This window comes from Rissa tridactyla, chromosome 6 (genome assembly GCF_028500815.1).
Source record: "Rissa tridactyla isolate bRisTri1 chromosome 6, bRisTri1.patW.cur.20221130, whole genome shotgun sequence".
NCBI classification, from domain to species: Eukaryota; Metazoa; Chordata; class Aves; order Charadriiformes; family Laridae; genus Rissa; species Rissa tridactyla.
The window spans coordinates 36,820,819-36,846,671 of record NC_071471.1 but is presented as its reverse complement, the minus strand read 5'-3'; the positions used below and the strand labels follow the sequence as shown (position 1 = coordinate 36,846,671).

At 44.5% G+C, this 25,853-nt stretch overlaps 1 protein-coding gene across 1 annotated transcript; it reads right to left on the bottom strand.

Annotated features, from left to right (window-relative positions):
• Nucleotides 1-387: 387 nt before the first annotated feature.
• Nucleotides 388-24,189, bottom strand: PSAP (prosaposin). The gene is made up of 14 exons (XM_054204922.1): nucleotides 24,059-24,189; nucleotides 14,158-14,291; nucleotides 13,229-13,303; nucleotides 12,447-12,572; nucleotides 11,981-12,175; nucleotides 10,920-11,063; nucleotides 10,311-10,367; nucleotides 7,369-7,482; nucleotides 6,322-6,417; nucleotides 5,995-6,184; nucleotides 5,666-5,817; nucleotides 3,966-4,046; nucleotides 3,275-3,382; nucleotides 388-2,677 (listed from the first exon to the last, which is right to left on the bottom strand). Exons 1-14 carry the CDS (start codon nucleotides 24,183-24,185, stop codon nucleotides 2,642-2,644), a joined length of 1,635 nt encoding a protein of 544 aa, XP_054060897.1. The 5' UTR covers nucleotides 24,186-24,189; the 3' UTR covers nucleotides 388-2,641.
• Between the last annotated feature and the right edge of the window lie 1,664 nt (nucleotides 24,190-25,853).

Below are 25,853 nucleotides of genomic sequence, written 5' to 3'. Positions count from 1 at the left end.
CCGCATTAAATGCGAGTCAGCACGGAAGGCTGCCACCAAGCAGCTTCAGCAAGAGCTGCCTCCAGCCCACCCACGGCAGAGACATTGCACCACGGGGCTGTTGCCTCACACCAGGCATTGCGTGTTCATCCAGGGAAAAGAGAGCAGCAGCAATCCCTGGCAAGGCCTCTTGAACCTGCAACCGGGCTCAACCGAGCACAAAAGGCTTGATGGGACACGCAGCTTGTAGGGCGACAGCAACTCAATGGGAATGTGAATCCTGCCATTCAGCCCTGGATTCCCAGCGACATTTTGGGATGTGCCTTCTCCCAGCTCTGCAGCAAAGGGGAAGCCAACACAAGATCCGCCGGCAACTAGCACACAGTAAGGAAACGAAACACACAAACATCGTTTTACAGAAGTTTTTATTGTTCATTAAGGAAGCTTTTGTGCAAAAATCAAGACAATGTTCTTTAGAAAGCAACTGCACGTGTCCCCTCAGTGTAACTCAAGCGGGTCAGGTGCCAGGGTCCACAGGAAGGGAGAAAACCAAAGAGACTCCCAGCTCTAGCACAGGATTTCCCCCCTGTTCACCTCGCCCAACGCTACTAAAAACCCAAGAAAATTAAAACCTTGCCAACGGGTAAGAGCAAGTGTCAATCCATCCCCACCCTCCCTCCAAAGGGATTCACATTAAGAGAACGCCATCCAGTTTAAAAGCTCAAATACCACACTACATGCCCCGGTGTAACAGAACCCATACCTCCAGAGCAGCGAGGCTGAAGAGAGCCCATTTCCCATATCTGGCCTATCTACCCCAACCGGGATACACCGCTGGAATCACTGCGCAAGCCTGCCAGGACAGAAAGCTGAGGGTATTTTACATCTTTAGGGGCAAATATTTTTCTTTCTGTTTTTTAAAGCCATGAGTGCTTCAGCATTCTGTACAAACGCTGTCAATACTGCCCAGACATTTAGTATGTACACGAAGAAGTAACAAGAAAGCTGGTTTTCCATTAAACTGCATGAAAGTGACTTTGCCTGCTGCTACAGCATTGCTGCTGGCGCTCCCGCCTCACCCAAGACACCGCAGGAACAGCGGCAGTTACCGGCACCTTTCTGAAAGGGACGGGAATTTTCAAAGCTTCACCTCTGCCCAGCTCCTCCTTCTCAAAGGTCTTCTCAGAGCTACTTTGGTGCCTCTGTTTTGGGGGGTTAACTTCATCAGAACTACACCCTAAATGCTGGTAGAGGACACAAGGTCCGTCTCAAGCACGACTGTCATTCTCAAGGCCCTGACACCTCGAGGGCCTGACTGGTTTCCAGGGCAGCAGCCCGCCTTGAAAGGCTTTTGTTCAGAAGTTCAGGCCGTTTCAGTGGGATGCCGCAGAGGCACGGAAGACAGGTGCTCAGTTATGCCAGCAGAGCTGCCAAACACCTACTACGCTGCTCTTATCTGCCACCTCCGCTTGCTGCTCGGACGCATTTCCCAACAGAAATGGGAACTCCGGAAAAAAAATTCAAGCTGTTTAGAAGGGTGAGTGGCAGTGAAAACAGGTGGCAGCCATGGAAACTGCCTGCCTCATAGCGCCCGTGAAGTTTTAGATGACTGAAATATGGTGTGAGAGAAAAACAGATTGAGGATCAAACTGGCAGTTTACAATAAAAAAAACTACACATTTTTCCATGCGTTGTGCCCTCTACGCTGAGCCCACTTTGACATATGCACAGCCCCTGATGACTTTTTCCCTTCCATCTTCTACGGACCCAGCTTGCTCCACCTCCTTGGCACCCAGCTGGCTGCATGTAGGAAGCTGCAAGACTAAGCACAATTGAGCAACTAGGATAAGGAAAAAATGGGAGCCATTCCTTAAGTACGGTCAGCATGCTTCAAAAGACTGAAATCCCACTGTACAGGGCTTGACAGTAGTCATGCTTAGACTGAGTAGTCCCAGGAAATAAAAAGGACATGATCAAAGGCTGAGGGGGGGTTTCCCTTAGCTGTAACAACACCATGAGCCGTAAGGGTGGTCACTCAAACGCAAAAGCATGGTCACTCAAATGCAAACGCATCCCTTTTTTAGGTACCAGTTACTCTGAAAGTTAGCTGGGCACACTAAGTCCCCTCCTCTGCATCTGCAGAGCTTTGAAAATTCCAGCCAAAGGGATTCCCAGATTCAACACTATCCCTTGAGAGCTCCCCTATGGTTACACAGAAAATTAACATTCCAGCCAGATGTTAAAAACACAAAGCATGTAGTCTTCCCAATGCTGACTACAAACACATTTGAAAGTTTAGTCGCTATCTTGTTCTTTTTTAAATTAAAAGATAACAGTCTTGTCTCATTTCACCTTTTCTGCCATTCTTCCCAGCACCTAAAAACCACTTCAGCCTACCAATTAAAAAAAAATAATCTACAACACACTGACTATTTTTAGGAGTATGAGTTAAACTGTACAATCAGAGATATCTTTGTTAAGTCAACAATGAAGATCTGATCCTTCAACAGCAGCACTGCTACAGAAGAGTTACAATAAAGGAACTTGAAGGTCAAATTGTTAATGAGGCAGAGAGGAAGGACATTTGAGATACAGCTCTCTGCCAACCTCGGCCCACAATTTTAAGAGCCATGGCAAGCTTTCAGAACTGGAAATTCTTCTTCTAGTTCCACACGTGACGTTTGCAGTGATCAACAGCCTAAAGGGGAAGAAATAGTGCATGTCAGTGGGGAAAAAAAGGCTGTTTGCAAACAAGCCTTGCATCTACACACACAATTCAACACCTTATTCTAAGAAAAACAGATTTGCTCCCAAGATATTGTCACAAAGTAAGTGATCCCAGAGAGGACTGGAATAAATAACAGCCTCATCCCCACTCAAAAGCTTCAGAAAAGAATGCGGATGGCCCTTAGCCATTAAAAGGCCTGGCAAAGAACGCATCAGCCCACAGCAGTACTGGAAGCCAAATTTTAGTCTGATGAGAGGTCGTGACATGGTCTGATGGCTGTGGGAACCCAGACTAAATATAAAGCTCACATCGTACCTTACTACAGATTCTGAAATGCCAGCAGAGGGGTGGGGGATAGGAACGAAGGAGAGAGGAAACAGGCTGCTTTAAAGCTAAGGGCTCTGGAAGACCCTCTGATCACACTCAACCACCTCTAGCTAGTACCCTTTTGCTTCCTGAAACTGGAATTCATCCACTTGAAAGTGTGGTATAGATGCCGGAAAGGTAGTTTATAAGGAGCTATCAAAGACCAGCAGGAAACTTGAGGCAGAATCCTGCTTTACGTACATTGCACTGAGCGGCAGTCTCCATGTTCTTACACCAGTAGCCTGGGCCCCAGACACAAGCATCATCCCCCAGGAGAGGCTGTTTGGCCGATCCACAGACTCCAAGTTTCTGTGAAAGGAACAGCAGCAGAGTCAGCATCTTTCTATTTGCACCAAGAGATCTCAAGTCCAGCCTCACGCCTGGGCTTCCACCTGACCGAGTGTGGAAGCAACACCGAGGTAGCTTCAGCAGCTCCCACAGTACCACGCTCAACTGACGGCTGCAGTAATGCTCGCAGCCAAACGAGTAGACGTGAAGCAGTAATCTGACACAAGGAAGAATTAAGTTACCGCAACTGCTTCTTCATATTAAGTGTCGAGAAACAGAGATTCTAGAAAGGGCCCTTCCTCAAGAAAGGTCATTTAACTTCCTCTCATCGCATTCAGGGCCCACTACACCTCGTTACTGAACCTCAACAGTGGACAACCACTGGCAGCTCTTTTCTTCTGCCCTTCCCTGCACGAGGCTGGCACTCGGACAGCTGTCCATTCAGTATGCCCGAGGTCTTGCACAACCGCATTTGCTCCAAGCATTCAGCGTGCCGATTTTTATTCCGGCAGAGTTTCTGCATGCTAGGCACTGAAAGGCACACAGAAGAGCAGGCAGGACTGCATCAGAGCCCTTACGCAATAGAACTACACGCAATACTCACAGTGCAAACAAAAGTGGGATCCATCATCTCTGCCAAGAGTTGCACAACCACGGGTTCATACTGTTCCACAAACTGAACACACTGTAACACAACACAGGTGGAGAGAGTCTCCTGTTAAAGCCTTAGAAAGAAGAGTGAGATACAGGCCTGTATGCTACTCCAGACACCCCAATAATACACTCCAAACTGCTAAACCACAGGGTTGAGCTCTGCAGATCAAAAAGGACACAGCATCGCACTAATCACACAACTACATCATTTTTTTCTGGCTCACACCTGCCTACAGCTGTCGGCAGACAGGTTATGATGAGGAAGGGGGTCACAAGGAAAAGAACCAAGCGGGACAGACTTTGGGAAAGGAACCAAGCAGGACCAGGCTTTGATTTGCAAAGCTTAGTCTCTAATGGCGGAGATCAGTGCTGTCTCAAGAGGAAAGCACACTGAACAAGCTGGAGACAAACATCCTGAACAGGGCGTCAGCGATGCAGTAATGACTCTTAAGCACTTTTAGCCCAAGTAATTACTGTTCACTTCAGACCAGGCGGCGGCAGCAGCAGCACCAACGCTTCCCATCGACAGCAGTCAGCCCTCTAGTGGAGAGGCCACCTCCGAAGCACAAATAAAAATATTGCTGTTCTCAGCAGAGACTAACAGCACCGATTAATAAACAAACCACAGCTATTAAACGGCCTCGTAGCAGTTAGCGGGAATAGCTGCTTCATAGCTGCTTTAAAGCCTGTATATCATATGCCTAGTAAACTTGTAAGCAGTTGCCACTTGCTGACACTCAGCAGCCACCTAATAAGATTTCCAGGTAAATCCTGATAACTGTGGCCTAACAGGTGTTGCTTTTTGCTGTCTCACTGGAATTATGCCAGTCTACTTCCAATTACTTTGTTAATCCCCCAAACAGGATCAGTGTTGGGCGGGGAGGGAACCAGCACAAAACCCTTCAGCTGTTCCCACCCACTGTTCTCAGAGGATTTCCAGGCAAACCTTTACTGACTGCAAATTAGCGCAACAATCCAGCCAGTCAATTCAGAGCCTTAGAAGTCTCCATCTATTCAAAGGACTGCCAAACCCCCAAGGACCGGGAGCGTGAAAAACTAATCCCCCTGAACCCCAGACTCCTTCCAGCCTCCAGCAGAGGCAGGCTGACTACTCTTCTAAAAAAACACCAAGAGATGCCGCTCTCCGGTTCTTCCAAATACTCTTGCAAGCTGTTTCGACCTTCTCATCATCTCTATCTGCCTTGTTCTGCTGGAAACGCAGGCAGCTGCACAGCGAGGTCTGCGTGGTTCATTTGGCTGCCTCAGATCAAGCCTGCTCCCTCTTTTTTGCTCTACTGCACATGAGAAGCTGCTACACATTGATGCTAACTAATGAAAGGAAAAAAAACCAGGAAGGATCAGGTTGCTGAACACCTGTGGACAGTTTGTCTCCAGCCAGAGACCAAGGCAGCTGGCCAAACACAGAGACCTTTATTGTGAGTACCTGGACATTTATAGCAGAAGTAGAGACACTTGAGAGACGGACCTAAAATTAGCATGTAGACAGAATATCAGGCAAAACACTTAGAAAATGAGGAAAGCATAATTGTCACTGTAGGACCTATGTAAACCCAACAAATCCACAAGGACAGTTCCCAACCATCAAGACGACCATTGCTTTTTAGCCTGCCTCCTGCACAAGCGCTTTACCTGATCACTGACAGACTCCGGCAGGAAGTGACAGACTTTTTCCAGTAAAGCCTCAATTTCAGCTGTTGTGGCATTCTTCTCCAGTTCTTTGTCTGCATAAGCTACCACCATCTTGCAGATATCACAGAAGCCATCTGCAGGTTTCACTAACACTGAGAAGGAGGGAAAAAAAAAAAAAACCAAAAGGCAAACATCAGTGCTTAGGTAGTTCCCCCAAACAGAAGAAAGGAGGCAGCATCAGCAAAGTACCAAAGCACGTATCCTCAAAAGAGATATAATCATAGGTGAACTAGCTCATTTTGCAACACCAGCGACTCCTCATTACCAACCTGGCTGCTGCTGTGGAGGCTTGTTGGCTGCGCAGCATTTCAGCATAACGCACACAGCTTCAGGATTCGTTGCCTCCAAGAGCATGTCAATCAAAGCCTGGCCATAGACATCTATGAAGTCCTTGCACTGGTCTTTGACGCTTCCTGGGAACAGGTAGCAGATCACCTCCATTTCATGTACAATCTCCTCCTGAAGCACAGTGAAGGACGAGTAGCAAATGAGGTACAGAAATCTGACTCGACTCGTACATGTTTTCCTTCCCCCTCTAATACAACCCCATTTTAGCCAAAGCTTAGGAAGAGGTACCATTTCCCCCACTTAAATACCTCTGTCTTGTTGCTCTCCAAGAGGCCAGTCACTTCTTTCACCATAGTCTCACATATTTCACACACGGAAAATGTTTTCTCTTGAACTGAAGCTTTCTGAGTACACAGAAGAAACATACAAAACAATAAATCACATCTGACAGAGACAGTTCGTAAAATTTGTCTAACAGCATTCACATTCAGGTGCGGCACACCAATTCATTTTTACCTAGCTGGGCAGCTTGAGCTGAATTCAAAAGGTCACGCAGAACCCAAAACCAACCTCACAGATCTCAGTAAAAAGCCTTTTTGAATGAACAGTCATTTTGTATGACTAATTAAGACTACAATCCCCAGGTTGTATAAGAAGGGAAGTTGAATCTAGCAGACACAGAAGTAAGCAGTCTCACAGTGACTGGAGTCAAGAGAAATATGAACTAGTTGAGGACAAAATAACTAATTTACTAGAATTGAGAGCACCCTCCTGTTTGCAGAAGGAACCTAGAAATTGAGGGAAGCTGTCTGGAGCCTGTTAATCAGAAGTTAACTGTCCTCAAAAGATACTTTCTTTTTCAAAATAACCTCAGCCCATGTCTTACCCAAAGGCCATGGGAAGCTAAGGTGCTTCTCCAAACTCAGAGCTTCAGCGTTCTGACTCTGATCACTTATTTGCATGTGCAGAATACTGTCCCATTTTTTCAAGCGATTGAAGCATAACTCCAAATGCAGAGCAAAAATCAAACGAAGCCATTTGCCCTCTACCCTCTGAGGTGTCATTTACAATGGCTGCTATACTCTACTGCTGGAACAAGAGTTCCCATTTCAATCCTCAAGTATTACCTTATAGGTTCAGCTTAGCATTGGCTCTGCTGTTCTAACAAATCAGTCAGCTCACCTACTTCACAGATCAACATGAGAAATAACAAGTGGCCAGAGGAATTTATATGCAGGGATACTTGAATTATTCTATGCACAAAAGCTCGTATTTTTTTTTTTTTGTTTCACCTAGTTCATTACACTAAGGCAAAAAGGAAGGCAAAGCTGTTGAGTGCAAGAAGTCCACCTTACCTCCACTGTTTCCATTTTCACTTCATGAACCACTTGAGCTGGCACCAGAGTCTGAAGGGGAACAGATTTCACGGAAGGACAGAACCCAACCATGGCACAAATGTCCTTTGGTTGCTGTAAAGAGATGCATAAGCAATTTTTAAAAGTCTAGAAGACTCTGCCCTTCCTATGGAGCCTGTGAGCAGACACAGGGAACAAAGTTTTAAAAGGCTCCAGCACAACCAGAAGCTTCATGACTACTTCTACTTCAAGTATTGCCAAAGCATTTGATATGGTTATAGGCAGAACAACTACCAGATAAAATTTAGTAATTCCTTTAAAAGAGGAAGAGGTTAGGCCACCACATCCATTTAAAAAACCCCATTTACCGTGAGCTAATACACTATGCAAGACCTTCAAAGGAGTTGACTTAAGAGCTACCAACACCAAAACAGGCCACCAGCATCACATTAGACCTGCATTCACAAAGCTGCTCCCCTGAAAGCTTTAAGTAATCACAGAAGAGGCTAATTATCCTGACTTCAGAGTTCACCCAAAAGCTGAAAGAAACATGTAGAAGAAAGGACTCCTTTTCTCATCCACAAACTACCTTTTTTAAAGCATCCAGTAACATCACATTTTGCAAACAGAAACAGATTCCCGCATTACTGAACACAGCCTATAAGAAACAAAAGTTACCCATGTTAAAACCTAAGGCTAACGCTTTTTACAAGTATCTGCAGTAACTGTATTTCAAGTGTTCTTTTCACAGTAAGAGGGAAAAGAGCAAAGAGAAACAAAGCCTTTCAAAAGGCTTTCTAAGCTTTTCCTCAAAGGTTTCAGAAACATATAGTACTAAATGCAAAAATAAATGCCAGACATGAGGCAAACTGCTCTAAGGGGGCCACATTATTCCCACATAAAGTGAGAAAGTCTGTACAGAGTAATACACAAAACTTGTATTTTCCCACCTGAAGTCTACTTAAGCTAAAATAACAAAAGTTACCTTTGGTCCTATGGCTAATTAGAAGACCATACCCCACACTGTCACCAAGGCATCAAGCTTCTTACAGCAGAAGCTTATGGAGCAGTTAATACATCATGCCACAACCACATGCACAGGCAAAAGCAGTATCTCAACGATACGGTGCTGCTTCAGACTACTCCAGGCAGTACCTTTAAGTCAAGCCCTTTGGTTCATGCATTGTAAGAAGCATTTCCAGGTATTAATGTTACAGCATCACCCACATACACACAACATGCTGTCTCACAGAGAGATGACAGACACAAGGTCTCCCAGGACTGGTTAAATTAAAAGCCCAAATAGCTCTAGGAAGCAGGAGCCTAAAGGCCTCCCACATCTTCTTTTCAGTTCATATACTCCAAACATCTATCCCGTTGTCCTAAATTTAAAGGTTAACCAAGAAAAGACCCGGGGACAGCTTCACACAAGCCCTTCTGAGTCCAGACTTTAAATCTGAAGCTGGCAGGGGCCACCAGCATGCTTTTTCCAGAACTAACCCCTCTTGTATGAAAGCGAGCATATTTTCTGCTCTACTGGCCAAAGAATAATCAAGCTGAAATCTTAGTAGATACAAACTGGTATCTGGAGCTGGAAGTAGGACTGATCCACTGGAGGAAGTCTATAGTCTTTCCCTGATTTAATCACATAAACATCCCTTGTATCTGTCAACACTGAGTACAATCACACCATGTACACAGCTAATAAAGCAAGAAGTGAACTACAAGCCCTTTAAGAGCCAGAAGTGAACTACAAGCAGGCTATCACCACAGGCAAGTTGCTCACCTACCTGATCCTTCTGTTGACAGGGGAGATTGGAGACAGAGGAAGGAAGGAGAAATTAAAGATAACAGTTAAGAGAAAAAAAAATGTCAAGCAGTTGGAACTGCATATACTCTTTCCACGAAGATGATGATCCCCACCCCAAAGATCCTTAGCGCTGCACATTTAATTGCACAGTGCTAACCAGCATTATTCACTGGAAGTTATTAAAACATCCTGGGCAAGACTACCTCCAAAGAGTCTGAGCAACACTCAGCCGGATGCAAAGTGTGGTCACGCTCCAATTTCGGGTATTAACAACACACTGCATTGCAGTGCTTAAAATGAGAAACTAACTGTTGCTGGAACAAAGATTTGCTCCCCATCCAAATGCTTAAGAACCAGTATGACAGTAGCCTTTACCAACTGGAAACAAAAAAAGGCCACTGTGCTGCCAAATTCAGGTTCAAGTCAGCCATGTATTCTATTCATGAATTTGGAATAATTTATAATTTGTTATGTTACTTGTGGCATCTAGGCACTGCAGTCTTTAAGGAAAGGCTTACCCATTTTTGTTAAAAGGCTTTGAAATCTCTGGATAAAGGGCTGCTATGGAGGTGGTCAAAGGTAAAATATACTGTAAGTTGCTGCAGAAGACCAGAGCTGGTGTGGTACCTCTCACTCTCCATGGCTCCATCAAGAGCCCAGAGAGCAGGAGTCTTGAGATCGTAATTCCAGAAGAAGCATGTTTAATCTTGCTTCGAATAGACACAATTATCTCTAAAACTTGAACCGATTTTGCAATACTGTGACAGACCAACTCTAATATGCTTAACACGGTATTTGGCGGGGGGCGGGGGGAAGCGGTGTAAAGTGCAGGACTGAGATAAAAGACTATAGAGGAACATACGTAATGCACCTTCTGTGTTTCAAAGGATTAGAGCGTCTTTTGCGCCGCTGAAGTGGTTGTGAAAGAAAAGGAAAGTGCTAAAGAAAGCATTCTGAGACTGAAGTTACTATCCAAATAAATGACAAATTCAAAGCATTAACAGCAAGACTTACAGAGCAAGGGCCCTCCCCAGACTTTTACTGCAGTAAATGTTTCCTGTTTTGAAATAAGTTAGCTACACAAAGCAGAAAAAAATAACTGAGAGCAAACATCATATTCTATGGATCTTACCATGTGCATCATCATTTGGATAGCCAAGTCAGAATATTCAGAGATATAGTTCTTGCACTGCAGGAAGTGGGAAAAGAAAGTCTTGTAAATATCAAACCGCTTCAGCTGTAGAGTTAGTCTAGAATTTTCTAATACATCTCAAGGTATTAATTTACCTGCTCTACTTAATAACTATTCTGTTATCTTTCAGAGCTTGTCCCAAATACAAGATGGCATTTCAGGTTACACAATCATTGCACACATAGCTGCTTATCTGATGAGTCCCCTTTTCTCTTCCGCTCAGAGCAAAAGCACTCCCCCTCATTAAGGGGGACAGGACCACATTACCCTGACAGATCATTTTTATGAAAAAGGCCTTTAAGGGCTAGCAGCAACTTTCGGTCTTTTTCCATCCCCCCAAGTCCCACATACTCCATCCCCCCCAACTTCTTTGGCCAGAAAGTTTATGATTTCAGTGCTGTTATTGTTATACTGCGTAACGTATCGCACATGTGACACACTCTCCTTTGTTTTGTTAAATAGAGATTACATTGAGAGGATTAAGGCACCAAGCAAACTATTTCATGTTTGTACACAGGAGCAGATTTTTAAACAAAAAAGATAGCTTACCATGTCAGACATTCCAGGTCCCAAACGGTCACACTCCTCCTTGGCATGAGCAACCAAAGACTTCACAAAAGACGAGTTTGTCCTCACCGCTTCCTGAACATCAGTAACCAGCTGAATGCAATCTTGGCATACATCCCCACTTCCCTGGACAAAGAGTGAAAGGAAACTTAAGGTGATGTATCTTCACATCACGCATTTTAGAAGCTTCTGCTACTACCAAGTTTTAATATACACAAATCTCGATAAATACTACAGAATACTCGAAAGCCTGAACTAATACGAACAGACAAGCTACTGCTGGTACACGCACCAGCCACTAGATGGAGATTAGGTACCTACTTGGCTCTGAAACCCAAGATAACTTAAGATACCCAATCTGCAAAATCTCTTGGTTTTGTTACAGACCACAGTGGGAAGGTTTCTAAATTTGGCACAGATCTTACCTGCTCCACCCACAGCAGCTTGTTATCCGCCCATCCAGCTGTTTAACTCCTATATCTAGGCTTGCTATCAGGTCTCAGCCTCTACGCACAAGTTCATTGTCTCATCTACTCCCTTTTGTCAACTATTTGTTCTTTTCTGATCCAGTCTGTCACCTCTGGATTCAGAGATGAATGCTTCCCCTGAAGCTAGCAGACTACGCGGAATGTGAGAGAATTCTTCCTTTGAACGCTGATGCAAAACTTGTTCTCAGAAGAAATTGTTTCCAGTAAAACCTGCCTGACTGCTACATCACTGGATGGGAACAGCCCAGCACAAGACTTGCCTTTATAGACTGTGGTTGTTAATCCAACATTATACATATGGTCCACAGGGGTTGCAGCTATCATCTTACTTAGCTTTAAACCCACAGGTGAAGCAATAAGGTAGCTGTCTGTATGCAGGAGAACAAACTTCAGTAGGAGACAGTCACCCAGGTGAAGCACATCAGCATAATCTGTGCCCAGCACAACAATCCCACACCAAGAACCATCAGGAAGTTCTTACAAAAATGAGCGCTGAAGCTTTGGAGCAAAAAACATGCACTTCTCTTGCATGCTGGAATAGCACTGCACCCTTACCTGAGACTTCTGCTTGGGTTTGTCCTGAGGGTAGAGGAGAAGTGGCACGTTAGCCATGAATGGAGATGCCAGTTCAGAGAAATCCAGCTCTGGTATCTTATTGGACTGGAGTTGTTTCTGAAGTTTCATTGCTGCAAGGTGCTTCTGAAGGGGCTGGCACAGTGAGAGGGCACTACATACGACTTCAGGTTTATCCTAGGGGAGATAAGATACATACATAAAGCTCTAGACTGACGGCACTTTCATATGAAGGTCAGAGTAGAAAGTCATTCAGCTGAAACATGATAGGAAGGGAAAATGTTTCACAGCAAGGACTCAGTTTTCAAATTTACACCATTAGTTGCAACACCAGTGATCCATACAGGATTGAAGGGATCATACGCACAATCTTATGTACAAAAGAAACTCAGCCATCAACAGGAGCATGACTTTTAATTCCAACAATTGCAAATCGTTATCTACTTACTAGCTCTTCTTTGATCATATCCATGATAGAGGGTAGGTAGGAATCCACAATTTCTTTGCACTCAGAGACCAGGCCTTGGTCAGGAAGAAACTCGCATGTCTTTTCCAAGTAAGCACGGATCTCATCCTATAAAAGATACGGTGGGCTACAGACTATCAACATATATATCTATATTTATATGCAGGACACAAAGCCTAAAAAAAGCCCCTTGGACTCAGGCAGGTCCACCCAGTTGGCAAATAAAAATAGAATGAGGTTTTACACTATAGGTCTATTTTCCCCAGTCCTGGACCTTCAATGAGACCTTGCCGAAGTAAAAACATGAAATACTGCTTGCAAGGTCTGCACAACACAGTTTTGCCTGCATAGGACATTTACATTTAAGAAGAGGAAGTGAAATCTTGGACTCACAGGTTCACAAAACAGAATGGGAAGAAGTGTCCACAACAAAAACAAAGTCCACTTGGTGTAATTACCCACTTTTAGAGACGGCAGTATCCCACCTTTTAAGATTGATGGCCCACTGGCACAAGAACAATTTTATTAAGCATCTACAGTCAATCTGTGATGTGTTAGAGCACGAGAGGCTCCAGAATTTGCTAATCTCTAAACCATAAGAGGCCGTTTAAAAGCTTTTTCCCATGTACTCTGTCCCGTTTCAACATCTGCTGCTTAAGGGAAACATCACGCAGACTAGTAATCCACCCCCTCACCTTGCAATCTTGTTATGACAATGAAATCAAATAATACCTTGGGGCAAGGAGAAGGGGAGCTCTGCTTACCTCGGTGCCATTATCCTTCAAAACCTTGCCAACCACCGTCACAAGTTCCTTACACAAGTCACAGGGGATACTGTTCTGCAGAGAGAAGCAGAGAGTTACTCTGAGACAGAATTAAGTACCTGTAAATGCAGTGTGCAAATAAAAATGCAAAGGAAGAGCATCAGTTTTGGAATTGAAGTTAAGGAAGAAACACTGGCCGAAGCGAGGGTGAGAAGAGGTGTTTTTAAATCGAGTGAGGCTATTCCAAGCGTGTCGAGCTCCGGTTTCTTCAGTAAATCAACATGGTATGAAGAAGCAGGCATGCTACCACTTGCTCCTTCTACCTAGTCCCACCTCCCTTGAAGTATAAAGTATACTGCCCCGAGAAGCCTTCTCCTGAACCTCTTTTACCTTACACTTACTAGAAATTTAATAACTTCAGAATATCTAGCAAAGCAGCACTCACATTCACCACAAATGCAATTTGAAAAGCCTCGCTAAATCTAACATTTGTACCATTTTAGCTTTCATAATTTAGCATACGCTGTACCTTTTGTGGAACATTAACTCATGAGAAAGGCCTGAAGAATCATACAGCTTCTTTTGTAATAAGCCTATCAGTTTGGCAATGTTCAAGTTAAGAACAGGAAAAGGCTCTACGAGTTAGGAGTCGGTTTAACACAGAGAAGCAAGTCTGAAATCCACTAGCTCCATCCCAAGCATTGCTCAGTGACTGTGCAACAGGTCACAGGAGAAGTCAGCAGACAAGTTATGCGAGACAGAGACGTGGAAAGCAACCTTTATCTAGCACCCAAATTAAGGGAGAGTAACCGAGGCGTAGTGAGATGTAGCATTTAACTCTGATCAGAGACTTGAAAAATCTTCATCAGCTTATGGAAACCAGCTACCTCAGCTACAGGTGGGAAGAAGTCTCAGTAGTTGATACTTACTACAGTAGGCTTGTTCCAGACATTCTGCTGGCAGTGTTTCACCGCTCCGCACTGCGATGCTGTCCGAAGACTCTGACACCAGACCTCTGGACCCTTCACGCAGTCCTTCTGCCACAAAACAGGGCTTGCCACAGCTGCCAAAGAAAGAATCGTTCTTTCACAGTTACACATTTGAATGATTTCCAGTCCAAAGTAAGAAGGTTAATGCTGTATGGTATAACCACAACCTTTCCATTAGGCCACTTAGATTTACTAGACATTTTCAAGCACATTTCCATCCAGCAATTTCTACCTGAAACATAATAACGAGTCCCAAATACAGATTACACAGACAAAGAACTCCAGAAAAATCAAAACAGTTGAACTTCTCTACTGAAGTGCCTGACCACCTCAGCACTCCATTGCCCCAACATCTACCTTTAAGCAAAAACAAAACTAAAACCAAAACACCCACTTTGCTTAGCACACAAGAACTACCAGCTGACTCAAAACAGAAAAACTAGTCATTGCAGAAATCCACAATTCAGACAGCCGATTCCCAAAGCTACAACCCCGCTGTCCTTGCAGTCACTTCAACTCTGAATCAGCAGTTGCATCTAGCTTGTAATTGCTGTCTGCATTCCTTCTCCCAGGTGAACCACCCTTTCGTCATACAGCAACTGTGAGAGCTAGCAAACTAATCGGATTAGAAGCCACAACACCGCACACATTACATGGGGGACTTAAGAGCCAGGTGCAGACCAAAACACTGAACAGAAAGTTTCAAGTGTCAAAGCAAGAGAGGGACAGAAAACAATGTGAGACATGTTCCATCAGAGAGTTCTAAACCCATTAGATCTCTTTACACTTTGTTTCCTCTTGGTCAGTTCTTCCATTGTATAATGACAAATGCGTGGGGAAGAAAAAGAGCACAAGTCCTTGCCTGGACATTACCTCCCAGCCCACGTGGAATTGTCTCGCAACCTATAAAGTTTTGAAGTAAAATTTAGAATATCATTTCTGCACAATCTTCCTAAAGAAGTGTAAGAGATCTTCACTATTAGTAATTAACAGGGCAAGTTAATCAACCACACCTTTTAGCTGACTTTCCAAGCTTTTTTTTTGCGCACCCTCTCTGAACTGGACACCTAACTTCTCCCACTTCTCTAAAACCATATTGCCTGTCAGTAGTCTCAGTTTCTTCAGCAATCTCCTACATTGCGCTAACCTATGAAGAAACAACTCCTAAAATCCTGCAGTGGACAGCCTCCAAGGAAATTTGCCACCATCTAAGCCTACAAGGCACTGCTGTCGAAGTTTTAGGGAAAAAAAAAAAGCCCATTCAAACCCATTAGCTGTAGAGGTGTTGTTGTTTAGGAGCCATTATTTCCATGTCAATGCTATTTACACATCACAAAATGATGTAAAATTCCACTGTCAACCAAGAAGTAGGAATTAAGCTGTTTGATTCCTACGAAGCTTCTGGTAAATTTATAAAGAGATGAACAATCACTTTTCCATTTCTCACATCTCAGTTCTAAGCAATTAGAGGATCAACTTAACAGCTGAATTACTAGTGCATCTACTAGGTACACAGCCACTACACACCAAACAGAGCCAGATAAACACTGCATTATAGGTGGCATTCCACAGCCTTCTCAGCTGTTGATTTATAAAGCCCGTTTACACTGGATTTCACAGAGGAATGACCCATTTATTTTAAGAAAAATGTGCTCTGCATACTTAATCTTCTACAAAAAAGCGTGAAGTTTGCCACTCTCTCTTCCAGCAAAAAACCTAGATTGCATATTATTCTTCAGCAAGACAGCACACTATGTCTGCTGATAAGACCATAGGAATAAGACTTCAAAGCTTCTAATAATATATGGCTAGCAAAATATTTACAGATGGTTTATTTTAAATCACAGCCATTATTGATCTGGAAGCACTAATAATAGTTAAGTTTCAAAGTCAGATTGGTCAGCCAAATAGCTGTCAGCTCTGGCAGGATGACAATAACCAAGTATACGCTTGGTTGAAAGAAAAAGTTATTCTTCCCTTTCAAATATTGGTATTAAACAATGGCAGGAAGGCTCTGCAAGGCAGAGTCAAAGCCTGGCTGAAGTCAAGCAAGACCTTGACTTTCACCGTAATTAAGGGCTTCCAGCTATTTACAAGTATAGCTTTTAATTAAGCACCCCGAACACCTTCCCACTGGTACTATTTAAACTCCTCACTCCTGTACAACATCAGAGCAAGATGAAATGCCAATATACCTAGAGAACTTTTCCATCAAAAAAGTCAACAGATTCAGGAAACCTGAATCAGCTATGCCAGGAGGATGAACACTTATCTACAGAAAACAGAAACCGGAAGAGTGTCCTTTCACTTACAAAGGACACTGGGGAAGTTCTTTCCTTCTGGGAAGGCAACTCTACACTCCATGCTTTCAGTACAGCTCTTTCTGGTCAAACAGTGACTAGGCAAATTTGTTTGTTAGGGCCACGTATCACTGGCACATTTTAGAAAGCAGCTACAGAGCAAAGACGACACACACTAAGCGTGGCTTCTTTTCTTCCATCTTCCACAGTGACTTTAAATATAGTTAAGGTTGGATTAGTTTACTCTGTATCATGTTGAAATGTTTTTTATCTCATAACTTAATGCGTAATGTGAAAGGATGCACCTTCACTGCAACAGGATCCACCCCCCCTTTCTGAATGTTCTGGGAAAAACAGAAACAAAATTTAAAAAAACCTCTGCATTAATTCAGATCTTGCAGCTTCAGAAAAGAACAGCCTGAAATCCTTTCCTGTTCCCACTACTTTTTCCTTTAGGTTGTTCTCCTAATTTAACTACGAAGCAGTGTTTTTCCTCATATATTAACGTATGTAACAACACAAGCAAATATGCCAATGAAGTGCGTTAAGACCTTGTGCTGTTTCACATCAGCATGAATAGTTCTGAGTCTTAACAGTAACCTTACCTGCCCCCTCAAAATAGCCTCTGCTGCAAGAATAGTGACACCTTAACGTGGTACTGCACATCCCGAGCACAGCAGCAATCCAAGAGACAACAAAGCACTGTCAGTTACCTCACACCACTCCTAATGTTCGCTGGATAAACCCAATGGGATTACCTTCTTAGTTATCTCTGGCATCCCTTTATTTTATATATTCTTCTTTACCTAAAGGTCGTCCATTTTTAAATAGATTTCTCCTATTAGATTTCTCCTATTCTCCTAATAGATTAGCTCTCAACGGTCATGCGTCACACTCACCCAAAGCTGCCCCCCTTCCCCAGAGTTCTTGCAAGCTGCTATTTTTAGAGCACCAAACAAGTTTATCTGTGAATGCCAGGGTGTTCCTTCACTTGTCCTCTTCACTGGTTCCTCCCTTCTTGAACTGCTTCAGAGATGTAGTTTCTCCAATTTTAGAAGGAACAGTCTTTGCTCCACCAAGTTTTTCCTAGATTAAGCAGTGAAAGAAAACTGAGGAGGAAGGAGAAGTGGGGGTAGAAATGCAATCCATGTATAAAGGGTACGTCTTTTGGATGTGAAAGACTTCAGCTTTCAGGCTTTTAGCCAAGCTGACAGCCAAAACGTACCCTAGGATCCTTGCATACACTTGCAGCTTCTTGAAACAAAAACATAAACAACAACAACAAAAAAAAGAGATTCATACCCACTCTGCCCTCACTGGTGCTCATGTCTGACAGACAATAGAAGCCAACTCCCAGAACAAGCGTTGCCTCAGAAACACAGCCTGAAGCCCAACAACATGATCAAAATACTCCATAAGCTGAAGGGTAACAGCAGAAATGGAAGGAGAAACCTCTTCTTGGAGGCCCAGGTCAGCAACCTAACACTGTCAGAACACCAGTCGCGCAGTCCTGACAAGTGACAGCTACTGCATATCGCATGGGGCTCTGCCAGGAATCCACACAAAACCCAGTTTAAAAGCTGTGAAGATAAAGGGAAACCTACAACTTGTTCCTACAGTGGTACTATCCTACTTACTTCAGCGACTGTGCGTTACTCTCAGACACTTTTTCAAAGGGGCAAGTGCCAACTATTATCTCCTTCCTCAACACTAGGCATCTGGAATAGAAACACTAACATACAGTCAGGAGCTAGTGAAGTAGAAGGGACAGCCCTCAGACAATGACACCTTTTCTACTTGGAAAGCTCACAGAGCCCTGCATGTGAAAGCATAGTTCCTCCCTTCTCTTCAGAAAACAGGAACCTAGAAGGAAGCTTGTAATGACTGGATTACCATTCTGCAAGGAAAGCTACTGGAAAATTGTTTGGATAATTACCTTTCCTGAGAACAACCTTCCCTTCCCTGAAGCGTTTATGTTACTCTTCTCTTCTTCCAGGGAGAGCCAGCCTGAATTTCCTCCCGAGATTCTCAGGAAAACATCCTAAGCAATCCCCTCCAAAGCTGTACTGAATCTACTAATGAGACTTTCATGATTGTGCTTAAAAGTTAACACCTTATATAAGCTCCTATGAACAAGGACCCTGTATGGGCTGCACCAGATTCCCAAGAGTCGGGAGGATAAACCAGAAAACTATCGCCCAGAACACAAAGAAATTCAGCTTGAAGAGTCAAGCCTCCTCCAAACCAAACTGCTACGAAAACCTTGGTGCAAGCAGCATTTTTACAGACAAATTAATCTGCAGTTGGCAAGAAAGGGAAAGAGCTGAGCTGCTGTTCACTTTATTGGGTTGAAGTCAATTGTGGAAGATAACTTGGGGTGCTGTCAACTCTTATGACTTCATGACAGTCTAATTTGTTCCGAGCATATTAACACATTCATCAGGAGGGATGGTCTTTCCCAGGCTGTCCCACTTTGCAATGTTAAAAAAAAAAAAAAGACCATTCCTAATCTCCCAGGAGTGGCCCATAGACCAAGTGAATGCATCGGGTTCTGCCATTCTGTGCTCACTTACTGACTTTTCCCCATTTCTGCTGAAAATTGCAAAAGCAAAGTGTGTTTAAGTTAAAGAAGTCAAGAGGGATCAACTTCTCTTCATCAAAACTTACAAAGTGTCAACAAGTCAAGGAGTGACCTGAACCTGGAGTTATCTGAAGGGCTCACTACTCCACAGCCTCTCTGGTCAGTTAGTGAATTTAAGTAACATTTCAAAAGTTGTAACCATATCACACCCTAGTAACTCATGCCAAAGGTCTACTACGCCTCTGGATTGATGAGGCAGTAAAATGACAACAGTATTTGAGAGAGTACAAGCAATTTATGTAAAAAATGGATGAAATCTGGCTAGCTGTTATCAGTATTCCACGTTGGTTAAAAAAAAAAAAATATCAGTCTTCCTCTCCAGTATCTACTGATCAAATATCAAGCTTGAAACATTTCTAAGTAGAGCAATTCACAAGAAATACGTTTTGAGATAACACCATGATTGGTCTCTTCCTCAAAGCGGGGAACCCATTCTCATCTTGGTATGCAACCTCTGCTCCAAAACATTGTTCTTACCTCAGATGCTCACCTGCTTCCCTTACCAGAAGAGGGAGGCAAGAGAAGCATGGTAAGAGAAGCACTTTGGGTATGTACAAGCAACCACAACAAAGTTAAAGACAGCAGAGAACAAGATGAGCTGAGACAGTAAAATCAGCTCTACTGTCCCAGTAAATTGTCCCCGTTACTATAAAGGTTGCAAGATTAATTTCCACATTGACCAGAGGTTGCTACCAGGTTGCCAAGCAAGCCCCAACTTCTGCCTGAGATTTTTGTAAGACAGAATCCAAAAGAGATATTTGGATGTTCAAGGGCATGTGGTAGTCATCAGGAGTAAGCAGTTCCATAAGGAATGTTAAGATATTCCCAAGAAGTTATGAGAAGCATTTTTCCCCTACATCAGATGCTTGTAGAAATACACCTAAATGTTTTGAACATACTCGTTGTTTCTGTTTTGGGGTTTTTTTGGAGGGGGGGGGGTCAGGTTTCATGCAAGTCGCTGCAGAAATTCTGTATTCAACATGCCCCTTTTACCTGGCAAATATATTCACGCCACAAAGAATGGAAAAGTCTGTTAGTTATGCAGCGAGCCATGTCTGTAAGAGAGAAGTTACTTGCCACAGGTTACACTGCAGTCCCAGGAAAGCACAAGTGAAGTCCAGAGGCATCTAAAAACTTCAGAAAACAGAAGGGCAGCTCAAGACACTGCCAGGAAGAAACAGAAGAAGAGTCTCTGGGGTAATGTTCTTTTTCACACTGCTGCCAGAGAAGTGCTTTAATGCAGAATGAATGCCAGACACAGAAGACAACTCAACAGGAAGCTCTCTCAGGGAAAAGGAAGACATCAGACCCCCGCAGCTGAGCACAGAAAGTATGCCAGAGGGATGAAAAAGGACGTTTTAAAATGCAGCTTCAGGGAGTACAGCAGATAGCAATGGGAGAGCCTGGAAAAGGCAAACTGTGGTGCACAAGGTGAAAGAATAACCTACGCAGGAGTACAGTGATGAAGCAGCTGATACAGCAGGAAAGAAGAAAGCATTAACCTCTAATCTCTGTGTACTAATAGCTTGCATCCCGACGTGAACATAGTCAAAGGATTTTAAACTGTTACATTTGGAAAAAACAAGCCTTGAAATCTCACTGCAAGATTCGTTTACTCAGCATCTCCAAGAAAATCTCTCTATAGGCAGACTTTTACAGAAGTAGAGAACAAAGTTTAAAAACTAGTTAGGGTAAACAGTGAAAACGTGAGACTCTTCATGCCAAGAGAAAGAAAAATACCGATATCTGAAATTAAACATTGCTCAGTGACCAAACACACAGTCAAGCATTGCCTCAAAATATACGCACACACTACAAAGACCACAAAGTACCCCCTTTAACATGTAATAGGAACTCTAATTTCTTAATAGAAGCAAATTAACTGAATACAAAAGCTGCTACATAAAAAAAAAATTAAACAGAAAATGGACTAGAGTAAATCCTTACAGAAAAAAACAAACAGAAACCCTTTTTTGTCATGTAGCTCTAAGGCGTTGCTGCAAGTCTGCCTTGAAAAATCAGATCCACATAAGGCATTGAAATAAAAACCCGCTGGCAGCCAGCAGTAACTGGTCCTGCCTCCCCCACAGATATAAAGTAAAAATCTTCCTGCCTTTTATACCAGAAAACCCTCCCTAAAACAGCACAGTTCAACCTCCCGGAGAGTCTCAACTGACATCACCGTCACCTGATGGAGACATGGCTCCGTTTTGCTGACAAGCTCCCACTCTCTTGTTCCACCCTCTGCATCCTCTCGGTTTTCAGAGATTCCCAGAACTGCTTCTTTGTGGTATGCTGAATAGCACAAACTGAGATTGGAAAAAGACTGCATAAGGCTTCATAAGCTCTGCAGATGCGATCGTGCATTTCTCTGAGCACAACCATGACCAGGCAAGATGAGCTTGCGCAGCTCCTCCAGACACAACACCAAGAACAACCCTTTCTATTTATACCTCATACCTCTTCTGCAAACAAGTAGGAGATTGTGCAAGGGCAGGTTTACACAAGCCACATGACTGGTACACTGTCGAAGCACCGCTTCGTTATGTGACAGTCGTAAGGTGCCTCAAACCCACAGCACACTCTCTTATTCCTCTAAGAAAACAGGGATATATTTTTTAGAAATAAGACACCTTCCACGGTTTGCTTAATTTCATCTACAGGCTGCACTGGCCCAGCTTTTTTGTTAGAAACCACATTCCCAACTACAACAAGCTTGCAAACTACAGAGCATAGTCCAAGTTCAGTTATCTTCTTCTTCTGCACCCTCCAGAAAATTCAAGTCAGACTAAAACAGCCTTCAATTTTCCTGTCCCCAGATGTTCTGACCAGCGTTTGCTAGAGGAATCATACATCATACAAAAATCTTGGAAAGAAGATTAAGTCTACTATTGGGGGGGGGGATGAAATATCCATATCCTCAAACTTTTTACTTTCTGCTCCAAGCTTAATTTTATTTTACTAGAAGAAAAAAAGAATATATATATATATATATATACACACACTTTCAGCTCCCAGCCTTCCTTCCTTCCTGATCTCAAAGTCCAGCAATAATCAAAGTGCCTGTGAATAGTGCAGAGATCCCGAGTCCTGCACAGCCTGCTTTAATTCCTTCGTGCCTCCCTTAAAGCCAAGATGCATAGGAGCACTGTAAGTAGGTCAACCAAAAACCCTCATGGCCTACCAACCATGCTGTAAGCCAGCCAAGTAACTCCATTAGGATACGCCAAGGGTGGCTAGATTTTGATACAGCTAATTAGTTAGCTTAGTAGATGAAAACAGTGTTTCAGGTTGTCACAGCAGAATCTTCAGAGAAATCTGCACAATACTATCATAGGTGAGTCAATCAGTAGTCATAACAGGACTTTGGTCAAAAAAGACAGGTGTTTATTTATATTAAAACAGTGACTTCGTAAAGAAAAACAGGCCTAACAAGTCTTCTGCTATGCTCAGTTGCATACGCATGCCTTTAACAGGTAAACCAAGCTAACTCTCATTGCTGAACTGGTTTCTCATCACAATTTCCTTAAATACACTAATGGGAAACCTGGTGAATACTTCAAGGCAAATCCTTTTCACTTTTAAAGCACATGAAACTACAACAATTTTAGTGATTCGGAAACAGTCCCAACAGAAATGATAACTGGTGGCAGTTAACTCAGTGCAGAGCAGACACTAAAGTCACACTATTAAAGCAGATAAATAAGTAGAGCGAAAGCTGACATTTACTTTCTTTTCTCCAGCCTGAAAAGTCTGAGATTCTCTATTAAATTATCCACATACCAGTATATTTAAAAACTGCACCTAAGTACAAGAGTAGTGTAGAATCATGTGAGATCTCCTAGGCATAGTTTACTGTGCTAATGGCTATTCCTATGGCTTTTAAATGCCTAGTCAGGCTTTTTTTTTAGTTGACTTGTGAAACACTGCAGGTTAAACTCATGGGGAAATAAACACTAGGCTGAAAGTTGTCCTACTTCAAAGAAAATTTTCCAAAAAAATCGGGTGCATCACTGTATTAGACCTTCAATTTGGGGGGATTTCAGCCATCCCATACCACAACCTAAAGGTGTATTACCTCTCCAGTCAGTCTACGAATCATTTCTGTAGCTCTGTCTAGCTTCTGCAAAGCACAAAATACAAGCACTGCCTTTTCTAACCTCTAGCCCTAACGCTAAAGGCAGGTTATCAATTATTCCCACCGCCACTTTCACCTCATTAACAAGAGGCAACAAGGCAGCGAGCAGCAAAATGAGTGGAATTTTCCAGGGTGGGGGGAGGCAGGAGACCCTAATGAAATGAGGCTGCAAAAGTCACACGACAGAAAAGGCTACCTCTTGCCACCCGAAAGAGGATTAACAACCCAGAGCCAAAGGTAAATTGAGCTACCGACAGAAAGGCAGTTCCCACCAATTGCTCTTCTGAGGTGACATGGACACAAACTGACCCCCACGCCACCACAGAGCCACCAGAAGTCACTTCCCTAAAGGCAGTAGGAAAGGCTGGTTTTTCACGGGAACTTCCCCCTCCTCCCTGCCTTTACCTGCTCGGTGGGGTATTTGGGGCGATTCCCCCTCAAAATATAGCTGTTTCACCACAGCCACCCCCGAAGGCGCCCTTGAAACCCACCCACCCCCTCAGGCCTCGCTCCCTCAGCGGGACCGTTAGGCCCCACACCGGCAGGGCGCTCCCCCCGCCCGCCACCTCCTCTCGGCAGCCTTCGCCCGGTAGCTCCTGCTGGGAGAAGAGAAGAAAAACAGCTTTAGGCCCGGCCTCCCTCTCCCTCCCCCTCGCCCCCCGCCCTCAGCCCCCCTTCCCCGCTCGGGTAGGCGCCGTGTGGTGAAGGAACGCCGACCACCGGGGTTAAGAGCGAGGGGAAGGCGGATGCCGGGCCGCTTACCGGCCGCCAGGAGCCCGAGGAAGCAGAGGAGGAGCCGCCGCGCCATCGTTCCCCCCTGCACGCGCGTCTGCAATGCGGCGCCGCCGCCGCCCCCCCGCCCCTTGATAAAGGCTGCGCCGGACGCCATTGCGCATGCGCGTCCCCCCGCCCCCGCCCCCCTGCGCATGCGCAGCCCGCCGTCGGCGCCTCTTCTCGGGCGGGCGCGAAATGGCGGCGGGCAGGGGGGAAGTCTGAGTGGGCTCTTTTGCGTAGGGCCTGCCAGCCCCCGCCGCTTCAAACGGCCCTCCCTGGCCGGAGGAAAGGCCCCGCAGGCAGCAGAAGGTGGCCCGGCGCCTTCCAGATGCTGTGAGAGCACCACAGGCGGGAGGGCGCCCATTGCTCCCCCCACCCTCCCCTCAGGCTGGCTTTTCATCTCATCGCGGTGCACAGCAGCAAGGAGGAGTTGTGTTATGACAGAGCTTCCCATCTCGTTCCCTGGGGTTAGGAGCTGGAATGGGTGTGGGTGCAGCAGCAGACTGCTGCTGCCTGTTGTCACCAGGCACCTGCGTGGTCCAAAGGAGCAGTAATTAAAACGGCAATTAAGGAAGACAGCCTGAATTGACTTGGTATCTCCCAGCATCTTGACTCCCGCCATATCCCTGGAACTGATTTGGCCAACTAGAACAACAAACTAACCCAGAAAAAATAATAAAAAGCAGTATTTTCCTCCTGGAACAGCAAACCGAACCAGCTCAGCTGAAGGCCTGAGCTGGTCCCTCGGGCAGGACCAGGCTCACCAGGACTGCAGGGAGCTGCTGGACCAGATCCCCTCTGGTTTTAAACCCACTTTTCTGTTGCTGGAAGAAGGGTCCTGGTAAACTTAGGTGCTTCTCACAGCCTGGAGTGCTTCACTTGGGTATCCCCTGCGGCCTCACTGTAACTCAGAAAGACTCATCACTTCAACATCTGAAGTGCTGACCATCAGCGAGGCTTATCCAGCCCACTTCATGAGGGCCTTCAAGGTATCGGCCTTCATCTCAGGGCTTGTTAGATCCCTACCTACGTGTTTGTTTTTCCAAGGACGAGACTTGCTGATAACACTTAAGGTTTACTTGCAGTTTTTAAAGGAAGTGGATCTGCTCTGTTTCACTTTACACCAAGCAGGGTATCATTTCTCCTCCCCTTATGAAGACCTTTTCAAAATTAAAAGCCAAGCTAAGAGGCCACTGTGGGAGGCTTGTTATCTCGCTCTTCTTTGCGAGACACGGTGGAAGACCTCGATGCTCACACAAGCCCTTTGCCCCCTGCCCATCAGCACAGCTTCATCCCAAGCCTCTGCTGTCCCCCCTCATCGGGAGCCACAGCTCTTGGGCAATTCCCAAACCGGACCCAGACGCACCTGGACTGAATCAACCATGCAGAAAACCACCCCCCCAAAACAGCAATTTTGGCCAGACTAAACAAACAACCTTTACTCTGGTGCTAAAGCCACCTTACCTAGGCAGGGCTGAGCATGCCTCTCTTATCTCAGGAGCGCACACAAAGTGCTGACAAGGCACCTTGACTTTCTAACCAGCGGTCAGCTACTAGCTTGGGAACACAAAAAAGGACCCACCCAGCTTTGTGACGAATATTTAAAAAGGGGGGTTAAATAAGACTGTCTGGAACAGGAGAGCTATTTCAGCAGGCAGGGTGTTTTTCTTCTGGGAACTGAAGGACAGGGGTAAGGAAGGCCTAGCATTGAGCTAGCAGCTGCCACCCCCAACCTGTTCTCATTTTGGGCACCAAGAGAACTAGTAGCCCAGGTTTCCCTGGA